The sequence below is a fragment of the Galdieria sulphuraria genome (assembly GCF_000341285.1).
Source record: "Galdieria sulphuraria unplaced genomic scaffold scaf_12, whole genome shotgun sequence".
Lineage (NCBI taxonomy): Eukaryota > Rhodophyta > Bangiophyceae > Galdieriales > Galdieriaceae > Galdieria > Galdieria sulphuraria.
The window spans coordinates 92,021-108,233 of record NW_005178463.1 but is presented as its reverse complement, the minus strand read 5'-3'; the positions used below and the strand labels follow the sequence as shown (position 1 = coordinate 108,233).

At 39.3% G+C, this 16,213-nt stretch overlaps 8 protein-coding genes across 8 annotated transcripts; 3 read left to right on the top strand and 5 right to left on the bottom strand.

Moving 5' to 3' along the window:
* Window positions 1–3: 3 nt before the first annotated feature.
* Window positions 4–1,490, top strand: Gasu_18690 (cyclin A). Its single transcript, XM_005707316.1, has 3 exons — window positions 4–193; window positions 238–636; window positions 691–1,490. The coding sequence occupies exons 2-3, from the start codon at window positions 262–264 to the stop codon at window positions 1,426–1,428; spliced, it is 1,113 nt and encodes a 370-aa protein (XP_005707373.1). The 5' UTR covers window positions 4–193; window positions 238–261; the 3' UTR covers window positions 1,429–1,490.
* Window positions 1,491–1,492: 2 nt separating this feature from the next.
* On the bottom strand, window positions 1,493–2,053 carry Gasu_18680 (40S ribosomal protein S15A). Its single transcript, XM_005707315.1, has 2 exons — window positions 1,857–2,053; window positions 1,493–1,799 (listed from the first exon to the last, which is right to left on the bottom strand). Exons 1-2 carry the CDS (start codon window positions 1,987–1,989, stop codon window positions 1,540–1,542), a joined length of 393 nt encoding a protein of 130 aa, XP_005707372.1. The 5' UTR covers window positions 1,990–2,053; the 3' UTR covers window positions 1,493–1,539.
* A 9-nt stretch (window positions 2,054–2,062) lies between these two features.
* Window positions 2,063–3,803, bottom strand: Gasu_18670 (GDP dissociation inhibitor). The gene is made up of 2 exons (XM_005707314.1): window positions 3,618–3,803; window positions 2,063–3,566 (listed from the first exon to the last, which is right to left on the bottom strand). Exons 1-2 carry the CDS (start codon window positions 3,782–3,784, stop codon window positions 2,093–2,095), a joined length of 1,641 nt encoding a protein of 546 aa, XP_005707371.1. The 5' UTR covers window positions 3,785–3,803; the 3' UTR covers window positions 2,063–2,092.
* A 180-nt stretch (window positions 3,804–3,983) lies between these two features.
* Gasu_18660 (Cu2+-exporting P-type ATPase) lies at window positions 3,984–7,258 on the top strand. Its single transcript, XM_005707313.1, has 3 exons — window positions 3,984–5,420; window positions 5,479–5,750; window positions 5,806–7,258. The coding sequence occupies exons 1-3, from the start codon at window positions 4,017–4,019 to the stop codon at window positions 7,187–7,189; spliced, it is 3,060 nt and encodes a 1,019-aa protein (XP_005707370.1). The 5' UTR covers window positions 3,984–4,016; the 3' UTR covers window positions 7,190–7,258.
* A 9-nt stretch (window positions 7,259–7,267) lies between these two features.
* Window positions 7,268–11,523, bottom strand: Gasu_18650 (DNA polymerase alpha subunit A). The gene is made up of 2 exons (XM_005707312.1): window positions 7,375–11,523; window positions 7,268–7,328 (listed from the first exon to the last, which is right to left on the bottom strand). The coding sequence occupies exons 1-2, from the start codon at window positions 11,420–11,422 to the stop codon at window positions 7,306–7,308; spliced, it is 4,071 nt and encodes a 1,356-aa protein (XP_005707369.1). The 5' UTR covers window positions 11,423–11,523; the 3' UTR covers window positions 7,268–7,305.
* Window positions 11,524–11,542: 19 nt separating this feature from the next.
* Window positions 11,543–13,493, bottom strand: Gasu_18640 (calnexin). Its single transcript, XM_005707311.1, has 2 exons — window positions 12,512–13,493; window positions 11,543–12,460 (listed from the first exon to the last, which is right to left on the bottom strand). The coding sequence occupies exons 1-2, from the start codon at window positions 13,454–13,456 to the stop codon at window positions 11,681–11,683; spliced, it is 1,725 nt and encodes a 574-aa protein (XP_005707368.1). The 5' UTR covers window positions 13,457–13,493; the 3' UTR covers window positions 11,543–11,680.
* Window positions 13,494–13,503: 10 nt separating this feature from the next.
* Gasu_18630 (uncharacterized protein) lies at window positions 13,504–14,878 on the top strand. The gene has a single exon (XM_005707310.1). It carries the CDS (start codon window positions 14,091–14,093, stop codon window positions 14,427–14,429), a length of 339 nt encoding a protein of 112 aa, XP_005707367.1. The 5' UTR covers window positions 13,504–14,090; the 3' UTR covers window positions 14,430–14,878.
* Window positions 14,879–15,083: 205 nt separating this feature from the next.
* Gasu_18620 (uncharacterized protein) lies at window positions 15,084–15,863 on the bottom strand. The gene has a single exon (XM_005707309.1). It carries the CDS (start codon window positions 15,715–15,717, stop codon window positions 15,199–15,201), a length of 519 nt encoding a protein of 172 aa, XP_005707366.1. The 5' UTR covers window positions 15,718–15,863; the 3' UTR covers window positions 15,084–15,198.
* Window positions 15,864–16,213: the final 350 nt, after the last annotated feature.

Genomic DNA, 16,213 nt, shown 5'->3' with positions numbered 1-16,213 from the left:
CTCGTTGTTGGTGAGACAAGGACCCATTGACGGTTCCGCAACCTGAGAGAGAGTGTTGGCTGTGTGGTTTGGAAAGAAAGTAGCGAATACAAGATAGTTGGAAAGTTGTAAGTTGAAAGACAGCCATTCACTCTCCAACTTGGTTATTTTGTAAAAATAATATGAGCCAAGGTTGCTTGTAACTTGTTTGGAGGTGGGTTTGAGATGGAGCAAATAACAAGTTACTAAGTTTTGTAGGTGGAAGTGTTTTAATTGAGCACCATGTTTGGACGTCACAAGTCTTCCAGGAGTATAGAAGAAAACGTTCGAGCAGATGCTGTTCATGAAAAACGTCGCGTGTTGATGGAAATTGGAAATAGCTTGTCTTCAAGGATATACAATGCTTTTTTTGTTAAAAGACAAAAATCAATTGCAGTCTCTGATGAAATAACGAGTATCAATCCAACGATGATTAGTTCCGTCGAAGATGAAGGCACTGCGGGGGATTTCCTGTATTGTAATTCCCCACTTGACTTGCGTCAGGAAGATTCTTCCCAAAGTGGAAGGCGAGATAAAGCCAGTGACTTTTCGGAATTGCCATACTTAGAGGGAGGAGAGTACAAGGATGATGTGTTCAGGGTTTTATTGAGCTGTGAAGTGAGTGTGAAAGTTTCTTTATACTGTTTTGAATTTATTTTTCTGTATTTACAGAAACGTTGTTTTCCGGAAGCTTCATACGTCGACGATATGAAAGCTACTCAATCTGAAATTTCACCAAACATGCGGGCTATTTTGATGGATTGGTTAGTGGAGGTAGCTGAAGAATACAAACTATCCAACGAGACGTTGCATCTAGCTTGCAATTATATCGATAGATTTCTCAGTCGGTGTTCTGTGAGTAAGAAAAATCTTCAGTTATTGGGAGTTGTTTGCTTGTTAGTGGCATCCAAGTATGAAGAAAAGTATCCACCACACGTGGATGAGTTTGTGTACATTACGGATAACACTTATACGAAGGAAGAAGTACTCTCAATGGAAATGTTGGTGATGAAAGTTTTGAAATTTTCATTTACAGCAGCATCCAGTTATCAGTTTGCAAGTATTTTCGGTAGTTGGGGAAATTTGAATGAAGTTGTGAAAAGTATTTCTTTCTTCCTATGTGACCTTTCGTTGGTGGATTTTTCGTTGTCCAAGTATTTACCTAGTGACATTGCAACTGCAGCGGTTTGTTTGGCTAGATTGAGTTGTAACGAGTGTTTATGGGATGATATGTTAGCAGAATTGACTCACAAGCGAATGGAGGATGTATTGCCTTGTTTGTTGACTTTGCGTCGTGTGTGGGAAGAATGTGCTTATTCCAAGTTACAAGCAGTGCGAGTTAAGTATCATTCGCCAAAGTATCATTATGTTTCGTCACGAACACCGCCTACGTTGGATACGAATGAATAAACCCTAAAAGGGGTTGTTGCTTTTAAAATAAAAGTTTCTTATATAAATTTGTTTTTGGGGTTGAGCAAAGTTGTTGTACTTTGTTTTTCTGGCAAGTCAAAAGAAACTGCTTTAATAAAAGAAGCCTAATATCTTTCCTCCAGTATGCTTCCTTCTCGCCTCTTCATGGTCCATTATACCATAAGAAGTAGTCAACACTACAAAACCAAATTGTCTACTTGGGAGTAGATTACTAGCCCATTGTTCCATTTCGTGCACTTTGACGTCATAGCGTGGTGATATAACGCCACACTTGTTCAATCGGCCTATCAAATGAACAACCAGTTTACCTGATCGGTGATCATCCACGAGTTCAAACTCTCCAATATATCCTATAGGATGGAAAAGTGAGTTGGAAAGAAAACAGGTTCAAGTTGTGCAACGGGTACCGTGTTTTTGCATCACTTGTAGAAAGCGGATGATGACTTTAGAGCTGGGACGAAGAAGAACTTGTCGTTTTCCTCTTCTTTCAGCGTTGGCAATAGAGTTTAAGGCGTCTGCTAGAACACTCATACGAACCATGTTGGATAGAGTGGTTGTAGTGAATGCACAAGTTTTCCAATTATAACGACGTCGTCGAAATCTGTTTTACAATGAATTTCATTTGATGAGAATGACACCTTTACTAGGATTGCCATTCTCGGTGTGTTATGTAGTCATACAAGTGAAAAACTTGATCTATTTGTGTCTGGATACTATGTATATCTTTTGTCAAATAACAACTATAATAGTGTCCTAGTTGTATGATTGGCTCCCAATCACGACAAAACCCGATACAGGCATATTTCAAACCAGGAAACTGCTTCAATAGTTGCCACAAGTCACTTGAACTATGACATAAGTGGGAATCAATCGGATGCATCAACTTTTGCAATGATAGAAGCAACGCAATCTTCCCATTTTCTACGTCGTCACAAGACAAATAAATTACATATACAGTATGCACCGAATCAACTTGTTGTTCTACTTGTATACCTTCAACTAGACAAGATTCATTATTCTGTGACTGAACAACAAGGTGACTAGTGAATAAGTCGACTCCTTTACCAGGTAATAGAACAGGTCGATCAAGAATCAAGTACAGTTTCCATCTTCCCTTGTCTGAGGAAATTCGACGAGTCCAACTGGAATCCGTATACTTTACTTCCAAAGAAGTTGAACCAATCACAACAGAACAACGAATCAAGTCTCCATTTCCAGTAACTAGACCAATGACTTGTGAAGATGAGTCACAAATAAGATATGTAACTTGTCTACGAAGAAGGTATACGCCACCATGAATAGCACAGCGTCGACATAATGCCTCACAAATATCTCCACTACCATACTTACTATAAAGAAATCCACTAGATATACGAAACCTTTGTACTGCACAACAATACTGAGATATCCTTTCTACCGCAGTTGCAACCGCACAAGATTCATATTTCTCTCCACAACACCCAAGCAGTGCAAATACATAATGTTTAAGTCGATCCGTAAAGTGTAACTCATCTAACCAGTTATCTAAACAAAGAGAGCAATCACACCACTTTTGGACTTGTTCCATTTCAGCTATTTCTTCGCTGGAGTTTACCACTTGGCCAGCAGATAATATACCTCCATCATGTCCTTCATATTGGAAAAGTGAAGGTTCATAAACTGCACAGGTTTTCAAAAATTTCATAAATATGCGCTTTTCAACAGGAGTGAGTAACATTGAACGAAAAATATCGTTTCTACTGGTAGGTACTTTTTGAAGCTGACCACTTTCGTCCAACCAAAAGATTTCATCCACACCTCGAAACTCTAAATACGAAGCTGCTTGTGTCTGTACCAACATATCCACCGTCTCACCATTTCCTAGAATAATCTGTGGTGTCAAATCTACCATTGCTCGGTTCAACCACTCTTCCGCGGAATCTACTATTTGTACATCACTAAAGCTGGAGTTTTCTAACACAGGTAGTAGGGCTATATCGGTGTACTGTTGAAAATGCTCGTTTTGTCGTATAGCATCTTGTAGTTCTGTAGGTGTCTTTTTGGGTTCACTCACACCGTTTTCTGATAAATAACAGGACGCAAAATAACTTTTCAATTTGCTCAATGACAAGGTTGCCCTATAATATCTAAGTGAGAACTTGCAAAAGACGTGAGAACACGTCACTGACCAGTCACCCCCATAAAAAGGCTTCGAGTCGAGGTGTAACACGGACTTGCCGTTAGAAGCAAGTAAAGCTGCTAGAATAGACTCTGCTAAACCAGTTCCGACAACTACAACGTCAAAATAGCCGTCTTTCAAGTCTGTGTCCATATTTATGGCCTCTTCATGAACCATGTCCCATGAAGATTCCAACTAGAGATGGTGGTTTATGAGCACTGTCTCGGTAAAACAAAATCATTTTCATTATAGTCTATCGATGATCATCAGTTATTTTTCATTTCTTTACCAATGATGGATAAATACTCATTACTCTAAATCGATCTGAGCCAAAAATAAGAATCATTCCACGTGTCGCTAGTTAGAAAATTGCTTTGTGAAAAAAAAGTTTCGTGTCATTTTGTTTAGAATGTCTGGCTGGAATCTTCAAGTGCAAGGCATGACTTGCAGTTCTTGTGCTAAGAATATCCAGAACGCTCTATATAAAGAGGAAGAAGTGTCCAATGTATCTGTCAACGTTCTGTTGGGCTCGGTTCTTGTACAAGGACGGTGCAGCAAAGAGCAAATAACGAATGACGTCGAAGCCATTGGTTTTAAGGTGGTATCCTGTACTCCTTTGAAGGATGACTGCGATGATGTGGAAAGCTCAGATCAAACAAAGCTAACTATTTGTACAAAAGACAAGGAAGATACTGGCAGAAGGCTGATACGAGTCAAAACAGGAGTAGCTTCGGCAGCGGAATATATTCAACAAGTTCCTACGACGGAGTTGGTTTTGAGATGGAACAATATAAAGGCTGCAGAACTGTGTGCTGATTTTCTGAAAAAACTAAAGTTTGTCCAACATGTATCCATATCAAGCTTGTCTGACCTAGAGAAGGCTTCTGTTACTCAATCCTATTGTTCAAATATCCTGAGAAGCTGGAAAATATTCTTTGCTTCGAAACAAGTCCCCACTGAGTCAGTATTTTTTGTTACTGCTGTTATTTATGATTTCAGAAACTTTTATCCAGAAGCTTATTTGAAAGAGCAATTCACTCATTGGCAAACATTGATGAATGAAATGGGAACCAGCAATACCAAAGCAGCCATTTATGCCTATTTATCAAGTCATCTAACAGAGTTATCTTGGCAAACAGATTGCAAGGTCGATGTCTCTGCTGACGGTAACAAAATGATGGAAAGTGTGACAAATGCATTGAATTGTGTATATGATGAAGGAAAGAAATGGAGAGATCGATTCCTGTGGTGCACTTTATGTTCTATTCCTTTGTTACTTTTAGTTCTCGTGAATCCTTCAAGTTTATTGTTGTTGCAAATTGTGTTGGCTACTTTTGTACAATGTTATGGAGGATATCCATTTTATCGAGCTGCATTTCATGTTATGAAACACTCAATGAGAGCCAATATGGCAGTATTAATAACCACAAGTTCCTTAATAGCTTACATATATTCACTTTTTCTGTGTTTTCAACGATGGTTTCTCGAACAGTCGACGGATTCAAGGCTTTTCATGCCGATGTTTGAGACGGGTGCCATGCTCATTACGGTTGTTTTGTTTGGAAAATGGATGGAGAGCACACTTAAGATGCGAGCTTCTCGTGAATTGGAAAAAATAGGAGAGTTGCTTCCTTCTAAAGTTCATATAGTGCTCCACAAGGAACCCATTGAAATTTTTGACTTTTCCAATAGTTCTCTGTTACAAGTGGAAAGTAGTATTATTGAGCCTGGTGATATCATTCGAGTGGAAACAGGATTGGCTATTCCTGTAGATGGAAAGATAGTATCAGGAAGTAGTTTTGTGGACGAATCGGTACGTATGATGTTATATGAACAGAAGAAAAGTTTGTGTACTCAATTTTGGCTTTCAGTTTTTAACAGGAGAACCGTGCACCATTCAGAAGACAGTCAATGATACCGTATATGCTGGAGCTATCAATATTTCTCATCCTTTGTTTATCCAAGCTACTAGTGTAGGTAGCAAGACTTCGATGGAGGAGATATTGAGACTGTGGAATGAGACACAATTATCCAAAGCTCCAACGGAACCAATTGCTGACAAAATTTCGGCAATTTTTGTACCATCCGTGTTATTGTTATCTCTTGGAGTATTTCTGTGTTGGTGGATTTGTCTCCAATATAGGTAAGTCATGATTGATCATTATGGAGGTAAAGTAATGCATGCTTATGTTAAAAAGCATTGTTCCTATGAATTGGTGGGTGAACGATGGGAAGTTTTTGTTCTGTCTTTACTTTTGTTTATCTGCCATGGTAATTGCCTGTCCTTGTGCTTTGGGTTTAGCAGCTCCAATGGCTTATATGATTGCATCCTTTACTGCACTGAAACACGGCATCGTTTATCGAGATATATCTACCTTGATAGCCTTTATAGAAGATATTGAAAATATTGTCTTTGACAAAACAGGGACTTTAACATTAGGAAGACCTGTAGTTACACAATGTCATGGGTTGAGTTGCACTCTAATGAATGGGTATGATGAGAATTTTAGTCAAAGAATCGTGTGGAGAATAGTGGACGAATTAGAAAGTCAATGTGTTCATCCTATTGCAAAGGCAGTAACAGATTACGCTCGTCAGTGTATCGACAATAATGAAGAGTTATCGTTGTTCACATTATCTTCTGTAAAGGAACAACCTGGAATAGGTATGGAAGCGGAATTTCAATGCACATCTGATGACCAATGGCATTCGATTATGATTGGACAAAAGGACTGGCTTCTGACGCGATGCACGGAAGCTCGAGTATTGGACCAATGCCATGTTCTAAAGGAAGCTTTGATCCGATTAGAACAGTTGCACAGTAAAGTGGAGAATGAAACCTTAGTTTTGGTTGCCATCAATCATATACCTATATGGCTTCTGCTAGTTGAAGATGCTATAAGACCTGAGGCTCATCTAGCGATACAGTGGCTTCAGAACAACCTGGGCTTGCATTGTTGGTTGCTTTCTGGTGATAACTACAAGTCTGCTAGACACGTTGCCAATGTAGTAGGCATTCAAGAGAGATACGTTATGGCAAAATTGCAACCTTGGCAAAAATGGCAATGGATCCAGTCCAAAATGGCAGAACAACGTGAAGCGAATTGTAGTGAGAAAAGAAAAGTTGGTCGTATCGTCTTTGTGGGAGATGGTCTCAATGACGCACCTGCTTTGGCTCAGGCAGATATTGGAATGGCAATGGGAAATTCCAATCCTATTTCTCATCAAACAGCATCAGTAGTGTTAAAAAGAAATGACCTTCGTGATATCATTACTGCCCTAGATTTAGCCAAAAGATTAAAAAAGACAATCTATTGGAATTACGCATGGGCGATGCTTTATAACTTGCTGGCATTTCCTTTGGCTGCTGGTTTGCTTTATCCATTGTGGAGAATTCGAATACCCCCATTTCTGGCAGCAGCAGCAATGGGCTTCAGTTCCATCAGTGTCATGTTATCTTCTCTTAGACTTAAAAACTATAAGCCACCCAACCAATCATTGGCAGAAACTGATGACGATATCGAAATGCAACCAAGAATAGAAACCTGGGAAAATGAAGCTACAAGTCATTTAATGGGATAGTTGAGGAAACGCCATATAAGGAGTTACCAAGGGAGCTAAACAAATTTGACGCATTCCCAAATTGTGAAGTCGTTGTCGAACCATGTTTCCCAGTTTATCTCGATATTGTTCATGATCTATTTGGAAGGCACCGTGATTGCTCAGGTTTTCTTTTGAAGTGATTCGTTTACGTCGTTCTTGCATACAACCTGAATCCAATCGACAAAGCAACTCCAATAAGGTTTGATACAGTTGTTCCTTACGCAAGCCTATCTTTCTATCCAACCATGAATCCTCAGTACGTTTTACATGGGACCAAAATGAATCATAATACTGTCGCTCTAGACATCGTAGCCATTTATGAAGACTATTAACAAGGAAACCCAAAGAATAATCTTTGTCACAGCCCATACATTTTAGTATGTTGGCTTTCATCTCCTTTGTTGAAGTTACTTCAAAAAAGTCAACTTGACAGGAACATGATGGACAACATATCATCCATGGCAAAAATGTCTGCTTCTCTATTGCTGCATCTATCTTTTGGAAAATGTGACAGTTTTCATAAGAATGTGTACCTGAAGACTTGCGAGTTGCCGTTGATATTCCACAAGCTTCCAACAGCTGATCTTTTTCCGCCTCATCGAATGCTGGTTCACAAAGTCGTAAAACTGGTGGAAGTAATTGAGTATCAATATACCATTCCGTATCAATCGACAGTTTAACGGCGGCTTCATCTAATTCAGATGGATGATAAGGAACGGGTGTAGTATCAGATGTCCGCTGATAGCCATTTTCTGTTCGTTTGCACATAACATATGGAATATATGAGCCGGTACGTAAAGGAAAACCTTTACAGATGAGTCTCTTTGCAACCTCCACATGTGGGTTATTTGTGTCATTACTGTAGTCGGAAGGTTTCTGCGTTAAAGACTTGGTAATTACAAACTTTTCCAATGGAACGTTACCCTGACGAACTTGTTCAATGTAAAAGCGCAGACAAGATATGACTTTGTGAACACATTCTTCCCTCTCAAATTTAGAGGATAGGAGAAGTTCAACTACTTGAAGAGACAGTTCTCTCGATGCAGGACACCAATCATGTCGAACCATTTCAACACCTTTGACCTCCAAAATAGTTTCTCCAGGTCTTGAAACAGGATCAACCAAACGCATAGCTGCATAATGTTTCTTCTGCAAGAGAAGCATTCGAGTATAAATTGCTTCCACATCAATTTCCAACGAACGAAAATTGCGATTAACTTCATGTTTCAATACTCGACCTTTTTCTAAAACTGCATCCAGTTCTTTCACTCCAGTATTCAAAAACATCGAGTCTGTATCCCCATAAATAACTTCAAAACCACACCTCTCGGCAATTTTGATTGTCTTGTCTAAAGTAACCCGGCCAAACTGAGTCACTAGTGCTGCAAGAGTTTGTGCTCCAAAGCGTGAGTGCTCCGCCCCTAAGCAACCATATACAGAGTTTGCTGTCAGTTTCAATGCTGCTTGTTCAATGTTTAATTGCTGTTGACGATTAATATCCTTTGTCTTCTGTTTAAGATCCTTAACTTCTCTTCGTCTTTGAACAAGTTTCTCTAATACTAGAGGGAGGACGCCTTTCTTCTTGGTGTGAATAACAACGTCTTCCAAATTCTGAAAAGACGAATCGTACAAAATAGTTGTCGTGAAACAAAGGTTGTATTCTTGAATGATAGACGGGTATAGTGAGTTGAAGTCTAATTGTAAAATGAGCGAGTCATACAGCCCTCTTTTGGGTTCTAGTACGAGACCGCCTTCGTATTTCGCCTTTCGTTTAGAAGTTCTTCCTTCAACAACCTTCTCTGTGACGGTTTCTTGTTCCTCTGCTTTTTCAGACTTGAGAACTAATTGGAGCAGCTCCTTTTTTGACCGGTCAAGTTTGTCTGGTAATATGGCTTTTGGAAAAAGTTCTTTGAACGCATGAGCTAAGAGAATTTCGACACGTTCTGCTCGAGTGAAGAATAAACAATTTGACCAGAGATAACCCGATATATAAGCCAACTCTAGTGATAACGATAATGCAGCAAGCTTGCAACAAAGTTGAAAAGAAACTGCCGCATGGCAGGTATTCAAGTCCAAAAGTTCTCTCAAGTTCTGAGCTGATGAGAAATATGTTTGTGTTTGACGTGCATCAGGAAGAGAAACCAGTTTGGTATCCACACCAGTTGATTTTGCCAAGTGAGATAAGCCATAATTGGTTTCTCGTGGCAACAGTTCCTTTGACGCTATCAAAGTATCCGCAATAAGTCTGCCGGAAAATAAAGTTTTCATGTAATAATAAGATTCCCGTTTTGTTCTTTCTTGTCTACTGTTTTTCTGCGAGTACAGATAGTCTTCCAGTTTTTTGCTTCGTTTCAAACGTCCAACAATGCTCCAGTTTGGCGTCTGTAGATGTGCAAGCCTATGCAAGAGAATATCAAGTTGAAACGACTGAAGATCGTGGCCTAATATAATGTCAGGATCGGCGCTGGAAAGTTTTTCTAAGAAATTATGTAGTAGTTGTGCTTCATTTGCAACTGTTTCAATATGTCCACTTCGAGAAGTCATTTTCTCAAACTCTGGAGGAAAACTCTGATTTTTCAAAGGACGAATGATACTAAAAATATACTTTTGTAATGTTGAATGAAGAACACTGCTCTGAAAGAATTCAAATGGTATGAATGGGTAGAATATTCCTGTAACTGCAATGATCTCATGTAAACTGGTTTCTTCGTTCCATTGAAAAACAAAGGAAAGACAAAGAATAGAAAATGTCAAAGCAGTGGAATATTCTACAGGGACCTCATTCTTGCCTTCTAAAACAATGTTCTCGATATTCTCCACTTGTAGACAACATTTAAGAGAACAAGGCATATTAGAGGATATCGTTGCGTTTTTGAGTCTCAACCAACCAGGACCTTTCAGCTTCTTCTTTAACAGAAGCCTTTCTATTGCAGTAGTTGTGGTTCCAAAAATTCTATTGAAGGTCTTTCCACCTTGGATAGCCAGTTCCTTGGACGGAGGAGCATATTTAAATGGATATTTAACTTTCAAATAGTAAGCATCATATTTTGGAACACGCGGGTCGTCTAAAAACGGATGTATTCGAGTCACAGGTTTTGCGAAGAACCGAGGCACCAAAGGGGTTGTGATTTGTTGTACTTCAGGAAATACTTGCGATCGAATCAATTCAACTGCATCATTCTCATTTTGTATTGAATCTTGTTGAAGAGTATCCCAGCGAGGTGCAAAGTACAGCACCCTATCAAGATTAGGAAGATGGAGACACACATTCTTGAGAATTTGTCTGGATTTGCCATCTTTTTGCTGTAACTTATCATCCGATTCATAGAATAAAGCTTTCCCAAATAGGAAGAGTGATGACCCTCCAGCAGAAACGGCTTCTTCAATATCATACCAGAAGAATCGTATTTCATCATTCTCCGTATAGCATGGTACATAATGTGAACTATCAGCTTGAAAGATATTTTGCACAGAGTTATGTTCATACATAAGGTAGCTTCTTTCACCTTCTTCTTCGTGTTGACTCAAGTTCATAGAATCAATATTTTGCGACTCGCTATTGCTCAGGGACTTTTTGTACAGATTTTGCTCAGAAGAGGGGGAAAACTGAGTATTCTCGGTGGAAACTTTTTGCTCAGTTTCAGTAGCTTCCATGATAACTTGAGCTGAATCAAATTCGTTGTATTCAAGTGTATCCTCCATACTTTTCTGGATCCATTCTACAGAGTTCGTGTACTCTTTCTTACCTTCTTCATCGCTACTATCCAGTTCTTTTAGGAGTTCATCAGCAACTAGTCTTCTCGAAACCTCGTGATTCTCCTTTTGTGATTTTTCTACTTGATTAGATTCTGGTTGTTGGTTGCTTTTTGGAATAGGAAACAGAAAGGCTGAATCGATTCTTTTTACAGGTGTCGGTTCTGCTGCTTGTCTCTTGGTTGATTTTCGTTCCTTCCAATCACTTCTGGCATTATCTGTAGGTCTCTTCATTTTTTTAATTTCGGAGATGGAGAAGGTTGCTTCTCCTTCTCCAGTTTCCGAAGAATAGTCATCGGTTTTATGGCTATCGTCTTCGTCGCAGTCTTCCTTTAGAGAATAGTAATCTGAAGCGCGACCACCTTGTTTTCGTATTTTAGACAGCGTGTTTAGAACTTCCTCTCTTTTTTTCCGGAACTGAGAGGTACCAACTCTTTTGGGAAGCTGATGACTTTGCATTCACAAAACGAAATTTGAAATTGCCTCGTAGAATAGTGATAAATAGGATCCTCTTGCCAATAATTTTCTGAATCAACGACATGTCTGTTCAAAAAATGGCGGTAAAATCTATTTCTGAGTAAAAGTCTGATTAGTGAATAGAAAAACATAATGCAATGATAGGAAAAATTCGAGAAAATAAAAGCTTTAGTCTGCAGAACCACATAAAAAAACGAAATGACTTTTCAAGCATTACTATAACAGATACAGTCTGTGACACTATTCCTTGGGAACGTGTCGTCGTCTCAAACCTTCACTGGTTGTCTCACTACCTCGTACTTCTTCCTTGTTTTCTGTAGCTTCACCTTCATCTTTCTTAGAACTGCGCTTCTGCTTCTTCTTATCCTTGGAACCACTGCTCAGTCCAAGAAACAGGAGAACAAAAACTGGAGGAATGAGAGCCACTAAAAGAATTGGCCTGTTTATTCCTAAATCCACCATCTTGTCCAAAACAGGTCCAAGGCCAACTGATACCGCAATCCTTTCTAATGGCTCCAACAACGTCTCGATTTTAGTTATTATGGTTTCCGCAATATCCAAGATTTTCTCTTTCGTTCCTTTCTTGGATGAAAGTCGCTTCAATTCCTTCTCTTCTGTTGCTACTTCATGCTTGTGCTTTATCTCAAAAGTTTCCTTGGCTAATTTGGCAGCATTCTCGACATTAAAGTCTACCAAAAAGTTGTCAAAAACGATGCCTTGGTTCATGGTCCAGATTTCAATAGCAATTCCTCCAATAGACTCAACGACGGGATGCAAGTCTTCATAATAGTCTGGGTTGGGTATCTTTCGAGGCTTCCATGGACCCTTATAGTTAGGATTATCAATAAGAGGTGCCTTCCATTTGCCTCTGTAATGTGGATTGGGAATCATTGGTGGCTTCCATTCTCCACAACCCATTTCTTCACACTTTGGATTGGGAATCATAGGTGGTTCCCATTCTCCATCTTCTTCATCGTCCCAGTCCTCAGGTTTACGAGCATTTGGATCCGGAATGCGTTCCTATGAACATATATAAGCAATTGTATGTTAGACAAAAGTAGACAGACATACAGGTTCATCATCCAACCATCCTTCAGGTTTCACAGCATCGGGATCAGGAATTTCCTTTGGTTCACTTTCATCCCAATCGTCTGGCTTCTTTGCATTCGGATCTGGTATCTTTGGATTATCAACCCAATCAGCAGGCTTCTTGTCATTTGGATCGTCAATTTCCTTGGGCGGATTAACTGGAGGTTCAAAGTCTTCAAGCAACGAACCAGCCCTGACCTCCTTGTTATCAATCAAGATTTGATAAGAACTATTCTTATTGTTCACAATAAGAGTATACAAATGAGTTTTGGAGTCAGTGTTCACCGATGGTGCATTCCTAAGGTGTTTTTCTTCCAACTTTCCGGTAACGGGATTGCGATGCTGAAAAATAAAGTGAACCTTGTCCGTTATACCACATTTATCCGGACCAAACATGATGCTATACGGTGTATCACCGTTTAATGAGGCTAAATCCGAAACTTGTTCCAACAAAAGCTTCACATAAGCACCTCCACACTCCAAACCTTCATCAAGACGAACTTCATATTGGACGACAAGTGTCTTGTCGTCAAGAGGTCCCGTCTTAGCTGGGGCAGCAATACCATAATGCCTTGCTTTTCTTGTCACAATGAGACCCTGATCTCCAGGAATAGCAGGATTTCCACCAGGACCGACAGCAAACTCTCCGCTATACTTTGGATCTCTTGAAAGCACCCATTTTGACTTCCAATCTCCTTGAAAAGTTTCAACAAAGAGAGCGGATTCTGGGACTGAGGGTTCATATGGTACTGATTTATAACCCTTTGGAAATATCACTGCAGTGGGTTCAGGTTTGCTGGAAGGAACATCTTCGTCCAAGCTATCCTCTAATTCCTCTGCAAACGAAAAAGGTAGGAAACAAGTAAAAAGGAAGATACTTGCAAAAACAAGAAAAACTACTCCTTTGTGTGTTCCTTTCCGCGCCATAAACTCCCACTTGGACCAAGTCCTCAAAATTAAAATCAAACAGTTATTTTTCACATTCAGGTCAAATGAATTATGGATGTGGATTGAACAGATTTCAATCCAAAAGCTTAAAACGCCTACATCATTTTTCTTTTGTGTCCTTCAGTTGGAGTCGTTGAGTTTCTGTATTTTTCTTTTGGTGTAATTCTCAAGTCACTTTTCCACTTGTCTTGTGGTTGGAAAGACTCCAGTATCTGTAGTTCACAGCTATTGTAGAGGTGAGTGATTCCTCACAAGTGTGTTACGACTGCAACATGGGTTGTCAGTCTATGGAATATTGCTTGTATGTTTGTGTGTGTGCGTGTGTGTGAAGGAAATATTTCGAGTAGAGTTTTTTCATTTATACAAGTTAAAAGTTTCACAATAGCATCCGAAACTCGTTTGTGCACGTTGTTCTGACGAAAGAGGGGATGTCAAAAAGCTAACAGTTTGTTTGTCCGTGTATATCCACTTTGAAAAGTTTTGGAAATACCGTTGGAGGCTCTAACTAGAGGGAAGCTTTGATTCTTGATAAGGAAAGAAACGATATGAATAGATTGACTAGTATATACAATGATTTTCAACTGGTTTAGGATTGCTTTGATGTAGCCTGTAAATGCTTGAAAGAGTGCTTTCTGATCGCGTGAGATGGACAGTTAAACATCCACGTTGCATTATACTTGTTCCATATACGAATTTTCTGAACCTGGAATGGAAAAGTGAAAACCTCACCGGATTGACTTATTGTCGCCAAGAAAACTTTCAAGACCTACTGAGAAAACCAAAGGCATTGACTTTGACATTATTATGTAGTTCTACCAGCCATCGAGAGTACCTGTCTCCTTCTGACATCGATCGACGACTTCACACCTTGTCCAATGGGTACAGAGTAGAGGATTGGCCACTCTGTTCAACTGGTTGCCCACGTGGCAATTTTTCCCTTCTCTACACATGAAAGAATCCTATCAGTTGTCTGTCATTCCATTTGAATGACATTATGCCAAATGATGTCTTTCAAATTGCTGCATTTCAAGACTTGACCAGCATTCTGTTTCTCGGTTACAGCATCCTTCATTGGTAGTCTTTGCTTTGCTAATGATGTCATTCGAACGTAAAACCTTAGATAGAGAGAGTCTTACTTCTTTATAGGGAGTGTAAGGACCTGTTGAAACCTCTCAGCATATTCTCTTGTATTGGCGTTGTTTGAGTTCTGCTTTTATAAAAGTTCTATATTTCTTTCTTCTCGAATGGACAGCGAAAAAGTTGCTACAAAGTTTCAGTACTTCTTTGAACGGGTAAATTTTGTTGTTTTTCTCGGAATATTGCAGGGCTTGGAATCATGACCATTCTATGATTAAGATGCCTTTCAATATGTTGCCTGAACACGGAGGGGATGTGTTTCGACTCTTTGCCAACTGAAAAAAGACTTTTTTTGAAGTACTTGTTGCTTCTCAAAGGAAGCAAAAAGTTACCGTAGTCATTGTTTGTTCCTCTTTTTCTAGCAAGGGACGAACAAATCTTGAGAGACTGTCTTCTCCAACGAGCTCAGTTTCGTTATTCTCCTTCAAATAGTTGCCCAAGTGTGAATCGTTTCTCCAATTACCTTCTAGAAACAAGCAATGGATTCATTTCCAAACAATGAAAAATGAAGACTCAGTCATTTACTAACGCATCGAAACAAATCAAATTTTACATGTTCAAGAAAAACAACTTGAAAAGTATTATTACTTTAGAAATGGAAATATACGTGAACGATCGTGATCGACCACACTATGATCGACATAGTCAAATATTAAGCGGAGTTCTCGACTGTTACAAGATAATGCTTCTCTCAGCAATGCTTGCTCCTCTTCTGAAACGACATTTTCAAGTTCCTCAACAATTTCAGTAAATATTTCTTCTTGCTTCTTTCGCTTGTCTTTCACATTGGGAAACTGTTCTCTAGTAACTCTGACAGCAAGTCTCGCCACCTCAAAAATATTTTTCTTGTGCTTGGCGAAATATTTTTCAACTCTGCTGGACAGATCTGGAAGAGTGCCTGAAGAACTGGAAGAACGAACAGATGGCGACTTTGGAGAAGATGGACTTCTAGATGAAGTTGAAGACAGAGAAAATGAAGAAGGAGAAGAGCGAGAGAGTTTGGAAAAAGAAGGGAGTTTGGGAAACGATGCACTACTGTTTTCGTAAACGCCAGTACGAAAACCTGTCTCTCCTGGCATGGGTTTGTAAAAACTGGAAAACATAGTTACCACAAGTTGACCAGCAACGGTATAATTTTTAGAATTCCTTTAAAAGTTGAAAGGATGGTATTCTTCTGAGATGTGGAGTTTCCAAAGTAGACTTGGGGATACAGCAATCCAAAAAAAATGGAAGCAAGCTGAGTTGAAGCTACACATGTTGAAAGGGGGGATTGGGAGTCCAGAAGGTGCGCTATTTCTCCCAATCTCTTATTCGTCACAATCACTCGAACCTTTTTCTAGTATTGCATATCATCAAAGGAAAGGATTCAATTATACAACTTGAATTGTCAAAAGTCACAAATGAGCGCAGTTTTTTGAAATAGAGGAGAATGTGCAATTCACGCGTGTGATATATGATGCTATTCTATGAAAGCTCCTTAATATCCAAAAAATTTCCATTTTAGTTGATGCAAGTTGTAACGATCTTACAAACTGTAACCAATAAAACCTTTTTCAGTAGGAAAGGGTTTTCCCTCCATACAACGACAAATGTCCTAAT

Bases quoted from the DNA above. Each gene is read 5' to 3' on its own strand.
- Gasu_18690 (XM_005707316.1), top strand. From the start codon at position 262: ATGTTTGGACGTCACAAGTCTTCCAGGAGTATAGAAGAAAACGTTCGA. The intron at 637-690 runs GTGAGTGTGAAA...CTGTATTTACAG, and splicing joins GGGTTTTATTGAGCTGTGAA to AAACGTTGTTTTCCGGAAGC.
- Gasu_18680 (XM_005707315.1), bottom strand. From the start codon at position 1,989: ATGGTTCGTATGAGTGTTCTAGCAGACGCCTTAAACTCTATTGCCAAC. The intron at 1,800-1,856 runs GTACCCGTTGCA...TCCATCCTATAG, and splicing joins ACAAGTGATGCAAAAACACG to GATATATTGGAGAGTTTGAA.
- Gasu_18670 (XM_005707314.1), bottom strand. From the start codon at position 3,784: ATGGTTCATGAAGAGGCCATAAATATGGACACAGACTTGAAAGACGGC. The intron at 3,567-3,617 runs GTCAGTGACGTG...TAGATATTATAG, and splicing joins CCTTTTTATGGGGGTGACTG to GGCAACCTTGTCATTGAGCA.
- Gasu_18660 (XM_005707313.1), top strand. From the start codon at position 4,017: ATGTCTGGCTGGAATCTTCAAGTGCAAGGCATGACTTGCAGTTCTTGT. The intron at 5,421-5,478 runs GTACGTATGATG...TTTGGCTTTCAG, and splicing joins GTAGTTTTGTGGACGAATCG to TTTTTAACAGGAGAACCGTG. The intron at 5,751-5,805 runs GTAAGTCATGAT...TATGTTAAAAAG, and splicing joins TGGATTTGTCTCCAATATAG to CATTGTTCCTATGAATTGGT.
- Gasu_18650 (XM_005707312.1), bottom strand. From the start codon at position 11,422: ATGCAAAGTCATCAGCTTCCCAAAAGAGTTGGTACCTCTCAGTTCCGG. The intron at 7,329-7,374 runs GTATGCAAGAAC...AGAAAACCTGAG, and splicing joins TTGTCGATTGGATTCAGGTT to CAATCACGGTGCCTTCCAAA.
- Gasu_18640 (XM_005707311.1), bottom strand. From the start codon at position 13,456: ATGGCGCGGAAAGGAACACACAAAGGAGTAGTTTTTCTTGTTTTTGCA. The intron at 12,461-12,511 runs GTATGTCTGTCT...ATATGTTCATAG, and splicing joins GATGGTTGGATGATGAACCT to GAACGCATTCCGGATCCAAA.
- Gasu_18630 (XM_005707310.1), top strand. From the start codon at position 14,091: ATGCTTGAAAGAGTGCTTTCTGATCGCGTGAGATGGACAGTTAAACAT.
- Gasu_18620 (XM_005707309.1), bottom strand. From the start codon at position 15,717: ATGTTTTCCAGTTTTTACAAACCCATGCCAGGAGAGACAGGTTTTCGT.